General features: G+C 43.8%; 1 protein-coding gene across 1 annotated transcript; it reads left to right on the top strand.

Annotated features, from left to right (window-relative positions):
* Positions 1-208: 208 nt before the first annotated feature.
* ptcd3 (pentatricopeptide repeat domain 3) lies at positions 209-19424 on the top strand. Its single transcript, XM_063000156.1, has 24 exons — positions 209-297; positions 1836-1888; positions 2003-2033; positions 2125-2170; positions 2270-2338; positions 2428-2532; positions 5288-5411; positions 5556-5665; positions 6828-6904; positions 7002-7089; positions 7167-7227; positions 8219-8301; positions 10364-10508; positions 11290-11340; positions 11966-12055; positions 12953-12981; positions 13078-13184; positions 13395-13473; positions 13575-13665; positions 15039-15124; positions 16613-16761; positions 17868-17909; positions 18011-18169; positions 19320-19424. The coding sequence occupies exons 1-24, from the start codon at positions 209-211 to the stop codon at positions 19363-19365; spliced, it is 2010 nt and encodes a 669-aa protein (XP_062856226.1). The 3' UTR covers positions 19366-19424.
* The last annotated feature ends 568 nt before the right edge of the window (positions 19425-19992 follow it).

Raw genomic sequence — 19992 nt, 5'->3', positions numbered from 1 at the left:
AAGCCAAACAAACTTTTAATACAACTAAACTAGATGACATGTTTACACGTATTCAGTTTTATTAATGAAATTAATACAAGATTAGGAGCTCAATCAGTGTGGATTAATATTACAAAACCTAGTGAGGTTTTGTAACGGAAATGGTTTTATCCCCCCTCACGACTGTTCACGTAGTTTATTCCAACCTAGTGTGCTGTTGAGTAACAACATGGCGTCCTCCTGTAGGCATGTAGGGCGACAGGTCTGTAAGACTGGGAGAATATTTAATACCAACTTTAAGGAGACATGGCATCGCAGGTATGTGTGCAGGGGACTCAGAAGAAGGTTCGGTTGTCATATAGAAAGTAATTAATTTATATTGTATTTAAATAGAGGGCAGTGATGCTCAATGTGATGATGGAGGTCACGTCTTGTCTTTAATCCCAAATGCTTGATGTGTTTGTGCCTGTACATGTGTGTCTGTACATGGGCTAACTTAGCATACACAGTCTAATCTGTTATCTAATCTAATGTTTTGCATGGTTGCACCAACAGTCAGTAATTGTATACAATTGTGTACATACAAACTGGCGACGAACTATGGAGAAAATTATGTGCTGGTTGTATTGCATGACACAGTTAACACCCTCCTATACTTCCTGGCATGTACAGAATGCCCAACAGACCCTTATACCCTTGATTCTGGATTAGGATGGTAGGAGGAAAAAATCCAACCGACTTTAAAAGAGAGTTTATTGTTGACATGGATGGCAGGAGCTTCATCACGAACATAGCTGAACTGGTTTCAATAGGAACAGAACGAGTAAAGTGACATCTGTATTTGGATCTGTGTAAAAGACCTCACTAAGGAGAAAACATTGTAAGGAAGTATACTAAGTGGGTAGAGCTTTGGGCTATCAATCGAAAGGTTGAGAGTTCGAATCCCGGCTCTATGCTGCCACTGTTGGGCCCTGGTCAGGACCACCACAGAGCAGGTATTATTTAGGTGGTGGATCATTCTCAGCACTGCAGTGACACTGACATGGTGGTGCTGTGTTAGTGTGTGTTGTGCTGGTATGAGTGGATCAGACACAGCAGCGCTGCTGGAGTTTTTAAATACCGTGTCCACTCACTGTCCACTCTATTACACACTCCTACCTAGTTGGTCCACCTTGTAGATGTAAAGTCAGAGACGATCGCTCATCTATTGCTGCTGTTTGAGTCGCTCATCTTCTAGACCTTCATCAGTGGTCACAGGACGCTGCCCACGGGGCGCTGTTGGCTGGATGTTTTTGGTTGGTGGACTATTCTCAGTCCAGCAGTGACAGTGAGGTGTTTAAAAACTCCAGCAGCGCTGCTGTGTCTGATCTACTCTTACCAGCACAACACACACTAACACACCACCATGTCAGTGTCACTGCAGTGCTGAGAATCATCCACCACCTAAATAATACCTGCTCTGTGGGGGTCCTGACCATTGAAGAACAGAGTTTAAGGAGGTTAAAAAAGCATGTAGAGAATCAGATGGACTACAGTCAGTAATTGTAGAACTACAAAGTGCTTCTATATGGTAAGTGGACAGTGAGTGTAGATACAAGGAGGTGGTTTTAATGTTATGGCTGATCGGTGTATAATCACTAGTGCACATTAAATAAGCACTTATCTCATCTAATCAACATCCAGCTGTTTAAATTTGGGTTTTAAATTATTACATTGCCAACCAATTTTGTAGGTGATATTTTCACAAGGCATCTATTTCAGATTAAGGCAAGAACGTGTGTGGACATGTGAAATAAAGTTGTGATATGTCTATCTCCTGTGCCATTTGAGCATTTATGTCTTGTTTATAAAATCAGGTATTTCGGACTGAGCCCTGCTGTCTGCCAGGAACCTGCGGCTGCTCTGTCAGGTTAGAGAGATTTGATTCATTTCGTGTGAATTAATTGCTCTGCTGAACGACCTGTACTTTGTGAAACATTCAGCTCTTTTGTCTGAAATGTAACCCACTTCTTTATTTCATCAGAGGAAATTGTTATCCCACAGAAGAAAACATGGTGAACTTTGTTTTCAGTATCAGATTTTACTATCGGAATTATTCTTAGTACTTGAGTTTATTATTTACATGCCATGTTTTTCATTCAATAGGAGTAAAGAGGCTGTGTTAGAAGCTCTGGCGTCCATAGTGAACAGGGTACTTCTGGTTTTGTGTGTTTTATAATGTAAAAGTCGTCTGTGAGATGCATCTCACGTTTGATATAGAGATTAAATTGAGGCTGTGTGTATTTTTCAGGACCCCACCGCATCACATTATATGTTTCAGGATGATTCTTATCTAACACCAAAAACATCTGGGGAGTTTGTAAGTATTTAATGGTTCGGAAAATGTGTAGAGTTATTTGTTGAGTTAAATAAATTACTTATTTGTTTAAAACTATTTTCTCTCCACAGAAACTGTATTCCTTATCCCAGGAATCGGGCAGAAATGCTGCTAAGTATTTCATTAACACCTGCCCCAAGTACTTCCAGAAGGACTTTGCTGAACCTCATATTCCAGTAAGTATCAGCAGAAGCGGTTTTGCATTTTACACCAAAGTAGGACCAATTAAACTGATGCACAGTGTGTATTAGGTAAAGGCTGGAAAGCAGATGGAGCAAAATCAGTCCATACTTCTCTTTGTCCAATATATGGAATGTGTTTCTTAGTTTGGAAACTATCCCAGCAATACTGAGATTTCGAGCTCCTGAGTTCAAATCTCAGCTTTGCTATCAGCCGGCCAGGCGTCCACACAGGCACGATTGTTTTTGTAGGGGGATGGACAAAGGCTAAAACAGGATTCATTGTTGCTGGGGCAATGCGGCCTCTCCTGACCGGTCGAGGTGCATGCACAGGGGATGGCTGATCACGTGGTAGGTGAAAAGAAGCGATCAATGGCTGTGCGTGACAGCCTCAGCCGTCGATGAGAGAAAGACAAGCTCCAATTAGCTACGACTAGGTTGGGTGAAAAAAGGGGGGAAACATTCAATAAAGAATTGATGAAACAAAAAGTTTGGACACTTCTGAATGATAACACTTTACTCAGAATTGTGTTATTTTTAACCCTAAATGAGGATTAGCCCATCTCCTATTTCAATGTATTTGGTTTTAACACTTAACCAGTCATTTTGTCTCCAGTTAGGTTAATTGACTGTCAGTAGCAATTCTTTGTTTTTATTTATTTATTTTATAAATTTTTCACTCACTTATTAAAGAATCCATGTTAAGGCTGGGCGGTACATCGCAAATATCGATAAGTTCGATATTATTTTTTACACAATATTGAAAATGACCATATTCGCCGCCTAGGTGGCACTGCGGTAAACCACGCTAGCACACCAGAGCTGGGATTTTAAATACATCGTATTGAATCTCAGCTCTGCCATCCGACTGGGCTGGGCGGCTACATGAACAACGCTTAGCTCTTGTTCAGGGATGGGAAAGCCGGACCAGAGTTCCTCTTAACTGGTGCAATTACGACCTCTGCTGGCTTATTGATGGCGTCTGCACAGAGTCGAGGAATAATGCTGATTAGAAAACTGGGGGAAAAATCTGAGAAAAGAGGGAGTGTGCCTTGGACAAGCACGTTATCGTCCGAGTATGTTTAAAACAGCGAAAAAGTACTGCACACACACAATTTTCATTACATTATTCACACTCACTCAGGTCTCTTTCACTCGTTCATGGTGTCTCTGACTGCCACAGCAGTATCCTTCTCTAACACACAGCTTAACATTTTCACCGTCTATTCGCTCTCTTTCCCAATATGATATGTATGTTTATATTTACATTAGCAGCATTTAGCAGACACTTTTATCCAAAATGACTTACCATTATAACTGAACAAGATTTAAGCAATTGAGGGTTAAGGGCCCTGCTCAGGAGCCCAACATGGTGGTGAGGCTTGAACCGGCAACCTTTTCCGCTTCATCCAGGGTGTTACTGTGTGCCTTGCGCCCCCCCCCCCCCCCCCCGCGACCCTAATTGGACAATCGTTTAAGAAAGTGAGTGAGTGAGTGAGTAGCTGGTCTGTTGGATCGGACCGCACGTGCATCAATGAGCCTTGGCCGCCCATGACCCTGTCGCCGGTTTACCACTGTTTTTAGCTTGGACCACTTTTGATAGATACTGACCACTGCAGACCGGGAACACCCCACAAGAGCTGCAGTTTTGGAGATGCTCTGACCCAGTCGTCTAGCCATCACAATTTGGCCCTCGTCAAACTCGCTCAGATCCTCACGCTCGCCCATTTTTCCTGCTTCCAACATCAACTTTGAGGATAAAATGTTCACTAATGCCTAATATATCCCCCCCACTAACAGGCGCCGTGATGAAGAGACCACCTGTCAGTGGTCATAATGTTATGCCTAGTCGGTGTATACATTTTTGTTTGTCCTGGTGAGAGGCAACGTTTGTAATAAATGTCCGGTATGGTGGGTACCTGCGTGCCGGTGATGCGTTGGGCAGTTTGATCCACTCGCTGAAGAGCTTTTCAGGCAGCTGTGAAGCGAATGCCATTCCACACAGAGATACAGTTTGTTAGAATGCTCTCAGTGGTACAGCGGTAGAAGTCCACAAGTATTCTGGGGCACAGAAGGGCTTTATTGAGGCTCTGCAGGAAGTCGGACTACAGAACGGAAGCAACCAACCTTACTTAGGTTATGCTGGGTGTGCAATTGTCTTATGTTTATTATTATTATTATTATTACAGTTTGATAGTTACAGTTATAATACAGCATGCTCTTTTGTTGTTACAAATAATACTAAATTACTAAATATAAATATAATAAAATGATACTTAAACATTATACACTGCTGCTCAGGTGGCGCAGCGGTAAAATACGGTAGCACACCAGAGCTGGGATCTCGAATACCGAATGTACCGAATCTCAGCTCTGCCATCCGAGTCGGCTGGGCGGCTACATGAACAACGTTTGGCTGTTGTTCATCCAGGGAGAGAGCCAGATAGGGAACCTATAACTGATGCAATTGCGACCTCTGCTGGCTGATTGATGGCGTCTGCACAGATTCAAGGAATAATGCTGATCAGGGTGTGGCTCTTCATACACAAAACTGATCCACATGTAAATTCGCCTCGTGCAGGTGAAAAAATGCAGTCGGCTACTGCTCACGTGGCGGAGGAGGCGTGTGTCTGTTCGCTCTCCTCAATCGGGGCGGGGTCAGCATCAGTAGAGAGGAAGCATAACACATAGCGAGATATGAGTTTTTTATTAATATCGCCCAGCCCTAATCCATGTTTCTTTTCCCTGAAAGTGTCTAATGCCGGAGACGGTGGAGCTACAGATAGAGGAGGTGTCCGAGGCAGCTCTTGTGGAGCGGATCAAGCTTAGAAAGGTCAAGGCCGCAGTGGACATGTACGATCAGCTGCTCCAGGCAGGTAACGTGACATCCCTCAGTCTCCGGTTTCCCCATATTTTATATTCCTATATCTATTATATGTTTCCATTCAACTTATATTTGTCAGAATAGTCAAAATGACTGAAAACACTAGTCTGCAAATTGCTCGTTTAATGTTGCACAGGCACTCCAGTGTCTCTGGATCTCACCAATGACCTGCTGGATCTGATTTGTCTGTACGGCGATCGGGATCCAGTACGAGATGATGCACCAGAGCAGAGAACTGAAGATCTGGTAAGAAAAAAACAGAGGATAATCAACTTTAACAAATGTATTTAATATCTCAGTGGTTGAGGTACTGGGCTGTTAATCGGACAGTCACTAGTTGCCACTGTTGGGCCCCTGAGCAAGGCCCTTAACCTTCACTTGCTTGCAATGTATTCAGTCACAACTTTAAGTCATGAATGGAAACGTAACTCTGTCTATTCATTTATTCATCCTGATCAGAAACACAATCTGGACAGGGTGTCAATTTAGAGCAACCAGTTCCCTTTCTGCATGATTATGGAAGGAGGCAGAACATGCCAAACTCCTCACACCGAGTGACCGGAGGCGAGGACGGACCCTGGTGTTATTACATGAAATGTATATATACACTGATCAGCCATAACATTAAAACCACCTCCTTGTTTCTACACTCACTGTTCATTTTTTCAGCTCCACTTACCATATAGAAGCACTTTGTAGTTCTACAATTACTAACTGTAGTCCATCTGTTTCTCTGCATGCTTTGTTAGCCCCCTTTTACCCTGTTCTTCAATGGTCAGGACCCCCACAGGACCACCACAGAGGTATTATTTAGGTGGTGGATCATTCTCAGCACTGCAGTGACACTGACATGGTGGTAGTGTGTTAGTGTGTGTTGTGCTGGTATGAGTGGATGACACAGCAGCGCTGCTGGAGTTTTTAAACACCTCACTGTCACTTCTGGACTGTGAATAGTCCACCAACCAAAAATATCCAGCCAACAGCGCCCCGTGGGCAGCGTCCTGTGGCCACTGATGAAGGTCTAGAAGATGACCGACTCAAACAGCAGCAATAGATGAGCGATCGTCTCTGACTTTACATCTACAAGGTGGACCGACCAGGTAGGAGTGTCTAATAGAGTGAACAGTGAGTGGACACTTAGGTGGTATTTAAAAACTGTTAGTGTCACTGCAGTGCTGAGAATGATCCACCACCTAAATAATACCTGCTCTGTGGTGGTCCTGTGGGGGTCCTGACTATTGAAGAACAGGGTGAAAGCAGGTTATAGACTTATGTAGAGAAACATGGACTACAGTCAGTAATTGTAGAACTACAAAGTGCTTCTATATGGTAAGTGGAGCTGATAAAATGTTTCACCGCTGCACCTCCCATTCGCCCTGTATAAATATATCTAATAATATTTTTATAGGTAGTGGAACCAGATGACGGGATGAGAAGAAAAGGACGACCGAGAAGAGCCTCCGACTTACTGAAGATTGTATGGAGGTCGGTTCTACTAGCATGATGGGCAAACTGAAATATTCCCTATTTAATGGTTTCAAATCAAGACCTGAATCTTCTTAATCTGACCTTTAACCAACAGGGAGAACAATAACGCAGAAAGGATCTTTAACCTGATCTCGGAGCGAAACAGTCGGTCGTATGCTGCTCTGATCAGAGGCATGGTGAAGGTACGTAGAGTCGCTGTTGTAGTTTTATCACATGACATTGTGTCACTGTAGATTTACCAGCATTATTTTGTTTACAGTTTGGTGCTCATGGCAAAGCTTTCAACGTTTACACAGACCTCCTGAACAACCGACTGACTGGTACGAATTCTAGTATTGATTTACTTTTGTATTTTCGCTGGTTCTAGCTCCACTAATGCTAAGGTTTTACTTTGGGCCCCTCAGCAAGGCCCTTAACTCTCCGTTTCTTGGATTGTATTATGTCTCAATTGTAAGTCGCTTTGAACAAAAGCATTTATTTTTGACCTTCACTGTAAATGGGAGCAGCTCATTGACGCAGTGGGTAGTGCTGTCGCTTTACAGCAAGAAGGGCTTGGGTTCGATTCCCTGGCTGTCCTTTCTGTTCAGATTTTGCATGTTCTCCCTGTGTTTGCACGTGTGTCCTATGGGTGCTCTGGTTTCCCCCCAGAGACATGCAGTCAGGCTAATTAGAGCTACTAAAATTGCCCTAAGATTGAATGTGTGTGTGTGTGTGTGTGTGTGTGTGTGTATTCGCCCTGGGATGAGCTGACGACCTGTCCGAGGTGTATCCGGTCTTTCACCCTATGAATCAGACCCACCGCAACCCTGACCAGGATGAATCTGTGGTAAAACTGACAATGCATGAGTGAATGAATGACCACAGCAGCCTTAATAAGCATGTAGGACAGCGTCTCCCAACCTTTTTTGCACCACGGACTGGTCTCATATAAGATATCATTTCACGGACCGGCGGGGGCAGGAGGATTTAATAATATCGCTTACAAACGGTGTAAAATGAGCTTTTTTTTCACTGCAATGAGACGCTGCTCCCACCTAGAGGTGACAAAAAGACAATAAACACCTGAAATAGAGGCAGTGCAAACTGCTTTTCTAGCGATCTCTAATTATTTATTCTTTCTGTGCAGCCTGGTAATAAATAGCCCCAGTGGTTGGGGACCTCTGATATAGTACATTCATTACAATCTTCTGTACAAAGACTAAATGTCAGTTTATGTAAATAGGTTCATGCTATAGTATTAAAATAATAAAGGTAGGATAATAATGCACAATAAATAAGTAAAAATGACCATATCGTTGTTTTCCCCTGTAGCTGATGTGCACACCTTTAACGCTCTCATCAGTGCTGTACCGGAGGTGAAGGACAAACACAGTGAAAAGTGGGACCAGATCGTAGTAAGTTAAAATAAATTCATCCTGCCCCACCGCACCACTTTATGTTACTGTTTGTTCACCACAGTAGAATTTTCCCCTCATTTGCTCCCAGTCTGGGTGGCACAGTGGCACTGTCGCCTCACAGCAAGAAGGTCCTGGGTTTGATTCCCTGGTTGGCGGTTTTGGTCCTTTCTGTGTGGGCCAGTATGGAGGCGATACTCACTAAAATCTTCTAGATCATCCATCACTAGTGCAGCTGTCTTGACCAAACAGCAGGGGCAGCTATTTTACTGCAGCTGTGAATTTGTCATCTTTTGTGCCCCTTAGAGACATAGTGACTCCAGCTTGTGTGTAATGCCTAGTTCAGTTTCAAATTTCTCCTACCAAAAAAAAACACTCATCAATCTGTATTATACAGTGATCTATCCATATCTTTCCTACTGCAATATTATCTGGGCCAGTACATTCAAAAGTAATATTACCTGTTTACATGTACTTCAGAAACGTTTTGTTAGGATGATCTCTACATCAAATTATCTTTCAAGTTCTCGACCTTTTTTTCCAGAATCTACAAATATTGAATGTTTATGAAATTAACCAAATTCAGATATCCCTGTTTATCTACTCCTATCTACATGACCTTCTGCCTGATTGCTTTGAAATTAGCTTCCATTACAATTCTCAAGTTCACCATTACTCCACAAGGTCATCTAATAACCTCCATACAGCATACTTTAGGACTTCACTAGGTCAGTTTTCCATCTCTTACCGAGGACCTATAATTTGGAACAACCTACCACCTCATCTAAATGAATGTAATAATATCAGTAACCTAAAAAAACAGATCAAAGCTCATTTCCTGTCACTGACATTCTTATGTGTGACATGAATATTATATATGTTATTTTATTTTTTATTTTGTTGTTTGTTTGAATGTTTCATAGTTATGTAATTTAAGCACTCTCACTTGATCTTTGATTGGTATGTTTTACATACATGTATGTGTGTGTGTGTGTGTGTGTATACATACAGTATATGTACAGTATATATTTTGTTTCTTTTTTTTATATTTATATATATTTTTTTTCTTAAGGGAAAGTTTGTTTATATAAGCCCATTGGGCTTTTTGTACTTTCCCTGCACATTCTTTTTTTTTTTGTATCATTATGTTTTCTTTCCTTTTGTGTTCATATGTGCAAATTATATTAAAAAAAAAACACTACACGATTTGCTGGCTTGGAGCAACTCGGTGTTTGCTCGGCGATTGAAACTCGGCTCTCAATCGCCATGTGTGAACTGTTCAACAACTCGATCCGAGCGGTGAGCACTCGGCTCGGCGACTAAAGAAATATATCTAGCATGTCAAATATCTGGATAGGAGTCGCCCGACTGGCAATGAGTGCTATGTCGAACAGCCAATGAGAACGCAAGATACGGTGTGAGGGGAAACGCATGGGAGGAGTGTAAAAAAGTGGGACAGGGGCGTAATATAGTATTTCTGACCTTATCATTCTCTACAACACATAACACCAACGCTGAATGAAATACACACTGACTTGAAAGACTCCCGATTACAAGAGATCCAGTCGTGTAGTGTAAACTGTACAGCGACCTGACAACTTGGAAAGTCGTGTAGTGTGAACTTGGCATGAACTCCCGGCCGGTCGTTAGCACAGCTGTGATTTGAACCCGGATCTCGCTCAGTCACTTGGTCTTTCTCTCTCTGTCCTGTCTTGACACTGATGGTTCTCATCTTGCTTGTTTTTGAAAATCTCTCCATGTCATTCTTCTTCTTTCTCTTTCTGCTGCTCCTGTTAGACATTGCCATGGCCCATCATTCATCTCCATCTCGCCCTGTCTTGAACATTCTCCTCAATCACACCCTTGTTGCATCCATAAACCTCCTCCTCCTCAGCACCCTTTTCTCTATACTTCTCTCATTCCTCTTCTGCACATGCTCAAACCATCTCAGTGTGGCCTCCACAACATCCTACCCGTGTCATCCCTCTAATAAACTCCTTGCTGATCCCGTCCATCATCTACTGAGTTTTGTAAATAAGTGTGTGTGTGTGTGTGTGTGTAGGAGCTGCTGAAGCAGATGGTCGAGCAGAAGGTGAAGCCCAACCTGCTGACGTTTAACTCCGTGCTGAAGGTTCTGCGACGATGCGGCTCATTAGGCAAAATGCAGGCCTTCCCCATCCTCAACGAAATGAAGGCCCTCGGGATTGGTTTGTGTCTCATTCTTGTCTACAGGAGGTCAAAGGTTAAAGAGACATTTGTTTAAAAAGGCAGATTTATGCAGACGTATCATACAACCCCAAATCAGAAAAAGTTGGGACAGTATGGAAAATGCAAATAAAATAAAAACACAGAGTTTCTTATGTTTACTTTGACTTTTATTTGATGTCAGACAGGATGAACCTGAGATATTTCATGTTTTATCTGCTCAACTTCATTTCATTTATTAATAAACATCCATTCCTGCATTTCAGACCTGCAACACATTCCAAAAAAGTTGGGTGAGGGATTAGTTTATCAAACCTTTATCAAGCACTACAATACAGAGTTACTGCAGAAACGCCACTTAAAACTTTACTGTGCAAAAAAGAAGCCTTATGTTAACCATGTCCAGAAGCGGCGTCGACTTCTCTGGGCTCGGAGGCATCTAGGATGGACCATCACACAGTGTAAACGTGTATTGTGGTCAGATGAATCAGCATTCCAGGTCTTTTTTGAAAAAAAAATTTATGTTTATTAATAAATGAAATGAAGTTGAGCAGATAAAACATGAAAAATCTCAGGTTCATCCTGTCTGACTTCAAATAAAAGTCAAAGTAAATGTAAGAAACTCTGTGTTTTTATTTTATTTGCATTTTCCATGCTGTCCCAACTTTTTCTGATTCGGGGTTGTAGATTCTTGGAGCAATTTTTGATTTTGCATCTTTATTAACATGGTGTATTTTTATATTACATTGTTGCTTTACTGTGTTTGTCTCTATTTTCATTTAGAGCCCAGTTTGGCCACCTATAATCACATCCTCAGCATCTTTTATAAAGCAGGTAAACACACTGACCTACCTGATTTACACAAAACATTATTACTTAGTTCAAAATACACCATATGGACAAAAATATTGGGACACCCATTTTAATTTTGAATTTATGTTTTGCAGTCATGGGGGTGGGTCGGTGGGTAGCACTGTCACCTCAGAGCAAGAAGGCGGGGCGGTCCGGGTGCTTTCTGTGTGGAGTTTGCATGTTCTCCCCGTTTCTGTGTGGGTTTCCTCCGGGAGCTCCGGTTACCTCCCACAGTACAAAAACATGCAGTCAGGTTAATTGGAGACACTGAATTGCCCTATAGGTGAATGAGTGTGTGTGTGTGTGTGTTTGCCCTGTGATGGACTGGCGCTCCGTCCAGGGTGTTACTGTGTGCCTTGCGCCCATTGAAAAGCTGGGATAGGCAAAAAATTGTGTCATATTTTGATGGAATGAGCACAAACCCCCTTAGACATATTCAAAGTTTTGTGAGAATCCCTCTCAGAAGAGTGGCACATTTTATATAATAAAGAAAAGCTCATGTTAAGGTGCCCAGATACTTTTGGCCATATAGTGTACATCAGGTCTTTATAGCTAATTTGTTTTTATTAATTTGAAGTTTTATTTAGGGTTTTTTGTGTGTTTGCAGCTTCTTCAGCACAAGGACATACTGAGATCCTACAGGAAGTGCTAAATGAGATGGAGGGGAAGAGCTTCACCCCACAGGACCCAGATGATGGTAAGACCAACAAAAGCCGGCCGCTCAGGTGGCGCAGCGGTAAAAACACGCTAGAACACCAGAGCTGGGATCTCGAATACATCGTATCGAGTCTCAGCTCTGCCTGCCTGCTGGGCTGGGCAGCCACATGAACAACGATTGGCTTGTTGTTTATATATGGATGGGATATTAAGCCAGACAGGGGCTCTCTCATAACTGATGCAACTACGACCTCTGCTGGCTGATTGATGATGGAAAACGAGTGCTGTCAGGGTGCGTCTGCCTGTACACAGTGCTGATTTGCATTGTACTCGTCAAGTGTAGGTGAGAAGATGCATACGGCTGCTGCCCATATCGGATGGGGCGTGGGTTAGCTTCGTTCTCCTCGATCAGAGCCGGGGTCCACATTAGTGGAGAGGAACCAGCGCAGCGGGCAATTGGTTGTGCTAAAGTTGGGAGAAAAAGGGAGAAAATGCATAAACAAAATATATTTTAAAAAAAGGCCAACAAAAGCCAAAGATTTAATTCTAGTAACCCATAAGACCCAAAAAAAACTTTGCTTGCTAATTGTGAGACTGCCAGTTTGATGATCCAGTCAGTACGAGGGTGTATTTTGATTTATTATGGATGGATATGAGACTGTGGCATGTATTGGAAAGATAGGAGCCTAATTTATTTGCGTTCTCATCACAGCCTGTAAATTTACAATGATGAGCCAAGACATTATGCTATCAAAACAGCTTGGTGGGCACAAATTCCCACAGTTTTACTTTAAGGTCCTGTGAGAAGCCTTCTCAAAAGAGTGTCTATAAACACACACTGGAACACCAGAGCTGGGATCTCGAATACAGTGGGTACCACTGAGATTTATGTCACGTGGATGTTACTGATAATAAATAAATTTCTCTTGTTTTGCAGTGCTGTTCTTCCCGAGTGCCATGAGAGCTGTAGGTGCCTTCTCATTTACTACAGTAACATTTAAACCCTCGCTTCCTATGAAATAAAATAAAATGATACCATGTTCCTGTCCTTGTTCTGTGCAGTGCTTGGACACTAAGGACATGGAACAGGCTTACAGGGTGCACAGTCTGCTGGAAGTAGGGGACAACTGGAAACTTCTGGGAGATTCTTACCATCAGAGTGTCTACCAGTGAGTATTAGCTTAGTAAGGACTCCAGAAATCACAGTAAACCCCGGTGGCAGAAACCTGGGTTCGAGTGTCAGCGGTAGATTAACAGACACAGTTATCCCTGCCTGATTGAGAGACCCATCATGACCTGAGCAGGATAAAGCAGCGGTAAAATGAATGATTCTTAGTGACATTCATGTAACCAGGTTTAAACCCGTCTCTCCTTCTCAGTGGCCGGTTCTTTAACCTGCTGTGTATGATGGAGCACATCGACGTGGTGCTGAAGTGGTACAAGCAGCTCATTCCTTCTGTAAGTACAGAATATAAAAGTAAACACTGAGCATTTTAAATCACGTACAGTATTTCTGACTGTCCTTCTAAATCCTGGTCTGTGTTTGTGACGTGTTGTAGCTGTACTACCCCAATTCTCAGGGGATGAGAGACCTGCTTCAGGCGCTCGATACCGACAACAGATTAGATCTCGTTCCTCAGATATGGAAAGGTGAGTGTCGGCTATTTTTATAGGATGTCTTTTGTTTTCCCAACCTTCTACCCCTCTGACGAGCTCGCTGACCCTGGGACCCTGAGTCTCACAGAGCCGAACAGCGTACAGAGAGACACGCTATGCCGCTCCGTATATGTAGTATATATATATTTAGTCATATCAAATAACCTGATCATTTGACTCTACTGCTACACACCTCCACTCCTGACTGAGGAGGGTCGCAACCATCACACAACCCCTCACATGTCACATGTGAAGTACCGACCGCATCTTTTCACCTGCACCGGGCGGGTTTATATGGAGATGGGTATGAAGTGGGTAGCACTGTCACCTCACAGCAAGAAGGTCCTGGGTTCAATTCCCAGGTGGTGTGGTCTGGGTTCTTTCTGTGTTGTTTGTATGTTCTCCCCATGTCTGGGAGGAAACCGGAGCTCCCGTAGTAAACCCACACACAGTTCAAAGACGCGCAAGTGTCTCTACTGCTGCAGACCTCCAATCCTGACTAAGGAGGGTCATAACAGTCACACGCGCACGCCGGCACGTGTGAAGTATTGACCGCATCTTTTCACCTGCACCAGGCGGGTTCATATGGAGATCCGTATCGTGCACGGAGAGACGCGCACCGATCCCCATTTTTGTACAGGCACCTTTGGCTGAGCAGGGTTTCCTCAGTTACGACCTTTGCTGACTGATCGTAGTTGTAGCCTAGTGGTTAAGGTACTGGATTAGTAATTAGAAGGTTATCGGTTCAAGGGCCAACTCTGCCAGGTTATCACTGTTGTGCCTTTGAGCAAGGCCCTTAACCCTCAATTGCTTAGATTGTATACGGTCACAACCGTAAGTCGCTAAATGCCAAAAATCTAAATGTCCCGCTTCCTACATACACCCAGCCATTCGTGTGTTTGTGTAGGCGCCCGGCTGGCTGATAGCAGAGTTGAAATTCAAACCTGAAAACTCAAGTTCCCAGCACTGGAGCTGCTCTGTCTTTAATACAGATTGTACAACATCTATCAGGGCAGTTGTAGCCTAGTGGTTAAGGTACTGGACTTTAATCAAAAGGTCACTGGTTCAAGCCCCACCACTGCCAGGTTGTCACTGTTGGGCCCTTGAGCAAGGCCCTTAACCCTCGATTGCTTAGACTGTATACTGTCACAGTACTATAAGTCACTTCAGATAAAAGTGTTTGCTAAATGCCGAAAATGTAAATGTACACGTATCAGTCACTAATTGTAGAGATTAATCCTGTTATCCTGCTCTCACAGATGCTCGATTTATTCAGATTATTATTTTATTTACACGTCTGTCTGTCTCTGATGAACACAGAAGAAATCTGTATCTGAACTGTTGCTTTATTGTTGCTTGTTTGTCAGATATTAAACGGCTGGGTCAGGACAATAAGACGGAGCTGCTGGAGGAGATGCTGACCCTCATGGCCCGAGAGAAGCAAAGCCCAGAGGTACGACTTTAAAGAGCAGAGCAACATCATTTATTTGTGCACGGTGGGTAAGTGGGTAGCACTGTCGCCTCACAGCAAGAAGGTCCTGGGTTCGATCCCCAGGTGGGGCGGTCCGGGTCCTTTCTGTGCAGAGTTAGCATGTTCTCCCCGTGTCTGCGTGAGTTTCCTCCGGGTGCTCCGGTTTCCTCCAACAGTCCAAAAACAAGCAGCCAGGCTAATTGGAGACACTGAATTGTCCTGTAGGTACCGAGCCGCTAGGATGCATAAACCGGTGCCAAGCCCGGATAAATAGGGAGGGTCGTGTCCGGAAGGGCATCCGGCGTAAAAACTGTGCCAAATCAATAATGCGGCTCACGATCCGCCGGCGACCCCTAACGGGAGCAGCCGAGGAAATAGATTTGTGCATTTTTTGCTGGAGTTGGCTGGATGATCCATGTATTTATAGTAAATTCATAGTAAACATTAGTGTTGCACCACTACTGCTGAGTTCCGGGGTTTGAATCACATCAGCTGCCGTCTACACAGAGGATTGGATATGTCTGAGCCGAGGTTGGGTTGCTGAACAGCCTAGCCATTGGGAGGTGCACTCATCAGTGCCGGTGCCAAGCCCGGATAAAAATAAGGACGGTTGCTTGTCCAGGGGAGGGAGTGCTGCAGTTATGACCTCTACTGGCTGATTGACTGCATCTGCATAAAGACGGGAGATAAAGTAGACTCGCTGTGCATGATGCGTATCTCCACATGGACCTGCTTCTGCACTCCTTGGTCAGGAATGGAAGGTCTAGGCGCCCAGGTGGCGCAGAGGGATATTCCGCAAGGACACCAGTGCTGAGATTCTGAACTCCCCGGTTCGAAATTCGGCATTGCCACCGGTCGGCTGGGCGCCATCTAGTGGGCATGATTGGCAGCGCCTGCAGGGCGGGTAGACCGGGCTATGTGATTGGCAGATAGAGAGGCGCCTGTGCAGAGTGCATAGGTGAAAAAGGGTTCCACTAAGGGCTGCGCGTGGGTCGGAGGAGGCGTGAGCAGCAATATACCCACCTGGACTGCAGTCAGGGATCCCCCAGCAGCGGAAGACAAATTGACTACGATAAATTAGGAGAAAATGCACAGGAATGGAAGGTCTGCAGCAGTAAAAGTGAGATATGATTGGGTAATTGGATTCAAGTTCATAGGGAGGGAAATTGGAGGGAAATGTGCAAAAAAAATAAGGAGGGTTTGCGACAGGAAGTGCATCTTGTGCCAAATCAAGTCCAGACCAGAATGATCTGTATGAGAAAGAAAAACAAATGTGTTGTTACTGGGTGGCACCGCTCGCTACTGCCCTGGCCAGGCGCTTAACAGACACAGTTGGTCATTTCTAAGAGAGGGAAGTCCAGAGCAGCAAAGGGACAGAAAATTCACTGGGCACAAGGGGTCACTGAATGGAGTAAAGTACCAGAAATGTGGACGACTGATGCTACACTTGTTTTTTTGTTATTATTTTAGGTGCAGCAGGCGTTTGCAGATTGCGCTCTGGACGTAAAGACTCTGTACACACAGACCGACCGGGTCAAAGCTCCACTGAGCTGGTCCGCAAGTTCCCTCAGCTGCATCACGTCCATCCTGCTGGCTGCAGAGAGAGCATCAGAGGCCTGGTGAGAACTGTGCTCTCCAAACCTACCAGTAAACACCAACAGCTGAATGCTATTCAGTCTCAAACATGGTGTTATACACTGTAATATTACGGGTCTCACATGATCAAGTCAAAATAATCCCACTTGTGATGGATCTGATTGAATGTAAAATGCTTTATAAGAAGAACTAGTATTTTGCTAGCCCAACTTCACTAAGATTTGGGTTCAAATCATGTTTACACAGACATGATTGGCTATGTTTTAAGGGAGGGGGTGGCTGAAGCCTCGCTATAGATTGGCACCCTGTCCAGGATATGGACCCACCGTGACCCTGCCGAACAGGTAAAGCAGTTGATAGGAATGAAATTGACTCTAAGCTCTAAGTCATTGTTTTAAAGGGGTTCAGTTGGGTTTAAAGCTGGAACAAGAAAGGGCCTTCCCCAAATTATTGCCATGAACTGGTTAGCAATGTGTGTCCACATACTTTTGGCCATATGGTCTCTTATTATTTACCGTGACGAAGTCCTGAAACTAATTCCAGGTAACACAAACCCTGTATGGATGTGTTTAAGATTCCACATGTCTGATGGATGATGAATTTCTAAAGTATATGGACACGTTTGGAAATGCTGTTTGGACAGTTTCTCCTAAAATCTGAGTTTAAAAACTATGGACATTAAAAAGCTGTAACAGAAGTAAATACTGTTTCCACATGTATGTTGCAGCTACTTGTGTGTTTTACTTACCTGGTAAAGTACTGCTTGCTAATAACATGTTAACCAACCCAGTATTTACCTAGCAACTGTACCAGGTGTCTGCTTACCCCCCCCCCCCCTCCCCTTTCCAATTCCCCAATTGTAAATGCCTCTGATTCTGACTGAGGAATGCACAGACCCACTCTGTCCTGCTCCATGAGCCATCACTTTCACACTAGTGTCTTCAGCCCTCCCTCCCTCAGACACAGCCTGTCATGCCTGTCTGGACACCCGGCCGATTTGTAGTACAGCTGAGATTCAAACTCCAGAGCTCAACAGTAGTGGGCTGGTGCATTCGACAGTCACATCATCAGTGCATGAAAGATGCGTCGCTGATGTGTTTTAATTCTTTTGTATTTATTATTTCTTTAGGGAAATGTTGAAGCTGTTCAAAGTGAACAACAGAGTTCCGTCGTGAGTAAACCTGCACTCTCCGACCTCTATAAACACCGTTATGTTTTTATTTTGATCAGATTTCTGGATTATAATCTCATCCTCTGCTCTTTTCTTCTCAGTGAGGACCTCATGAATGAGTTCTTGGAGTGTATAAAGGTGAGCAATGATGCTCAGCGAGCTGTGGAGCTGGTCCAGATCTCTGCCAGCTTCTGCCTGCCCGTCACCCCAAAACTCATCGACCGAGTGCAGCAGGAGTTTGAGCTAACAGAGGAGCAAAAGTAAGAGCCAGGAGAAGTGTGGGACTTCTGCAACTGTTCTTGTTCTGTGATTAAATGTTTGGATAAAAAAGTTCAGGTTTAGAGGCTCTAAGCAACAAAGCTGCCCCCCCCCCCCCCCCCCGTGCTTTTTTGAGTCAATATCATTAGGAACAATTTACAGTCAAGTTTTGAAGTGTTGATTCTGCCTCCAAGCTCAGTAACATCCAAGTTCCACCGTTTCCAGATCATTACAGACCGGTTCAGTACATCTAGTACAAACGTAGCACTGACACCTGAACCTAAGGTGACAGTTCAGGTTTTCCTCCTGTCCTTGGTGAGAGAGAAGTCACCAGCTTTGGCAGTTTTACGCCGCATACCCTTCCTGACATAACCCTGTTTTCATCTGGGCTGGGGACCTGCACTGACAAGTGCACCTACCAATTGCTAGACCATTTGGCCGCTCCAAACACTAGCCAATCATGGCTACTACTGGTGGTCAGATGCCCGACTGGCTACTAATGACATTAGGAAGGCCAATTTGGCAGCACGGTGGCTAAGTGGGTAGCACTGTCGCCTCACAGCAAGAAGGTCCTGGGTTCGATCCCCAGGTGGGGCGGTCCAGGTCCCTTCTGTGTGGAGTTTGCATGTTCTCCCCGTGTCTGCGTGGGTTTCCTCCCACAGTCCAAAAACATGGTCAAGTTAATTGGAGACACTGAACTGCCCTATAGGTGAATGGGTGTGTGTGTGTCTGCCATGGACTGGCGCCCCGTCCAGGGTGTTACTGTGTGCCTTGCGCCCATTGAAAAGCTGGGATAGGCTCCAGCACCCAATGCCCCCCCCCCCAAGGCGCCTCTGATTGGATAAGCGGTTAAGACAGTGAGTGAGTGAGTAATGAGTAACTACTGTTCCTGTCATGAATGTAACCAAAGTGTAAAACATGACGTTAAAATCCTAATAAATAAACAAACATCCAGGCTGGGGAACAACAAGCCAATCACGTCCGGGCAGATGCCCGACTGGCTACTAATGACATTACAAGGCCAATTCATTATAGTGTGTGTTTGTACACAGAATGTTTGACATTCATGTCCCCTCCAAACAAATAAACCTTTTATCTCAACTGTATTTAATTGAATCAGACTCATGTTTTATGTTTTTCTCTCCCCAACAGGAACATCTTATCAGAGTTGGAGTCTTCCACAGACATGACTGATTAAAACACAGTGGATGTCATTTGTTAATGTCAATGCAATAATAAAACACAACTGTAAACGTGTGAATCCTTTCATTTGTGATTAAAATGTGTTCTGTTTGTTTCTCTACTAAGACTTTATACATCTATCTGTGTGTGTGTGTGTGTATATGTGTATACACACACACACAGTCATGTAAAAAAGTTAGGACACTTCATGAGAACCTTTGTCTTTTTGAACATATTTGAACATATGAACATTTGAGTTTCATTTGAACAGTACTGAGAGATGGAGCTTATATAACTAAACAAATAAAACAAAAAAAAAACTTTTAAACTCAAGTTGTAAAATGTAATGAACAAATGGAAAGTGATTGTGAGGAAAAAGTTAGGACACCCTATGCCCTAATAGCTGGTGTTTCCCCCTTTGGCTGAAATAACCTCAATAAGACGTTTCCTATAACCATCTACCGTCTCTGGTATCGACTGGGAGAAAGTTTTTCCCACTCCTCCATGCAGAATCTCTTCAGCTGTGTGAGGTTTGAGGGGTTTCTTGCATGCACAGCCAGTTTCAAATCAGCCCACAGCATCTCGATAGGATTAAGATCCGGGCTTTGACTTGGTCATTCCAGAACTCTCCATTTCTTTCTTT

The sequence above is a fragment of the Trichomycterus rosablanca genome, chromosome 8, assembly GCF_030014385.1.
Source record: "Trichomycterus rosablanca isolate fTriRos1 chromosome 8, fTriRos1.hap1, whole genome shotgun sequence".
NCBI lineage: Eukaryota > Metazoa > Chordata > Actinopteri > Siluriformes > Trichomycteridae > Trichomycterus > Trichomycterus rosablanca.
This window is presented reverse-complemented; position numbering and strand designations above follow the sequence as displayed.

Bases quoted from the DNA above. Each gene is read 5' to 3' on its own strand.
- ptcd3 (XM_063000156.1), top strand. From the start codon at position 209: ATGGCGTCCTCCTGTAGGCATGTAGGGCGACAGGTCTGTAAGACTGGG. The intron at 8,302-10,363 runs GTAAGTTAAAAT...GTGTGTGTGTAG, and splicing joins AAAAGTGGGACCAGATCGTA to GAGCTGCTGAAGCAGATGGT. The intron at 16,762-17,867 runs GTGAGAACTGTG...TTATTTCTTTAG, and splicing joins GAGAGAGCATCAGAGGCCTG to GGAAATGTTGAAGCTGTTCA.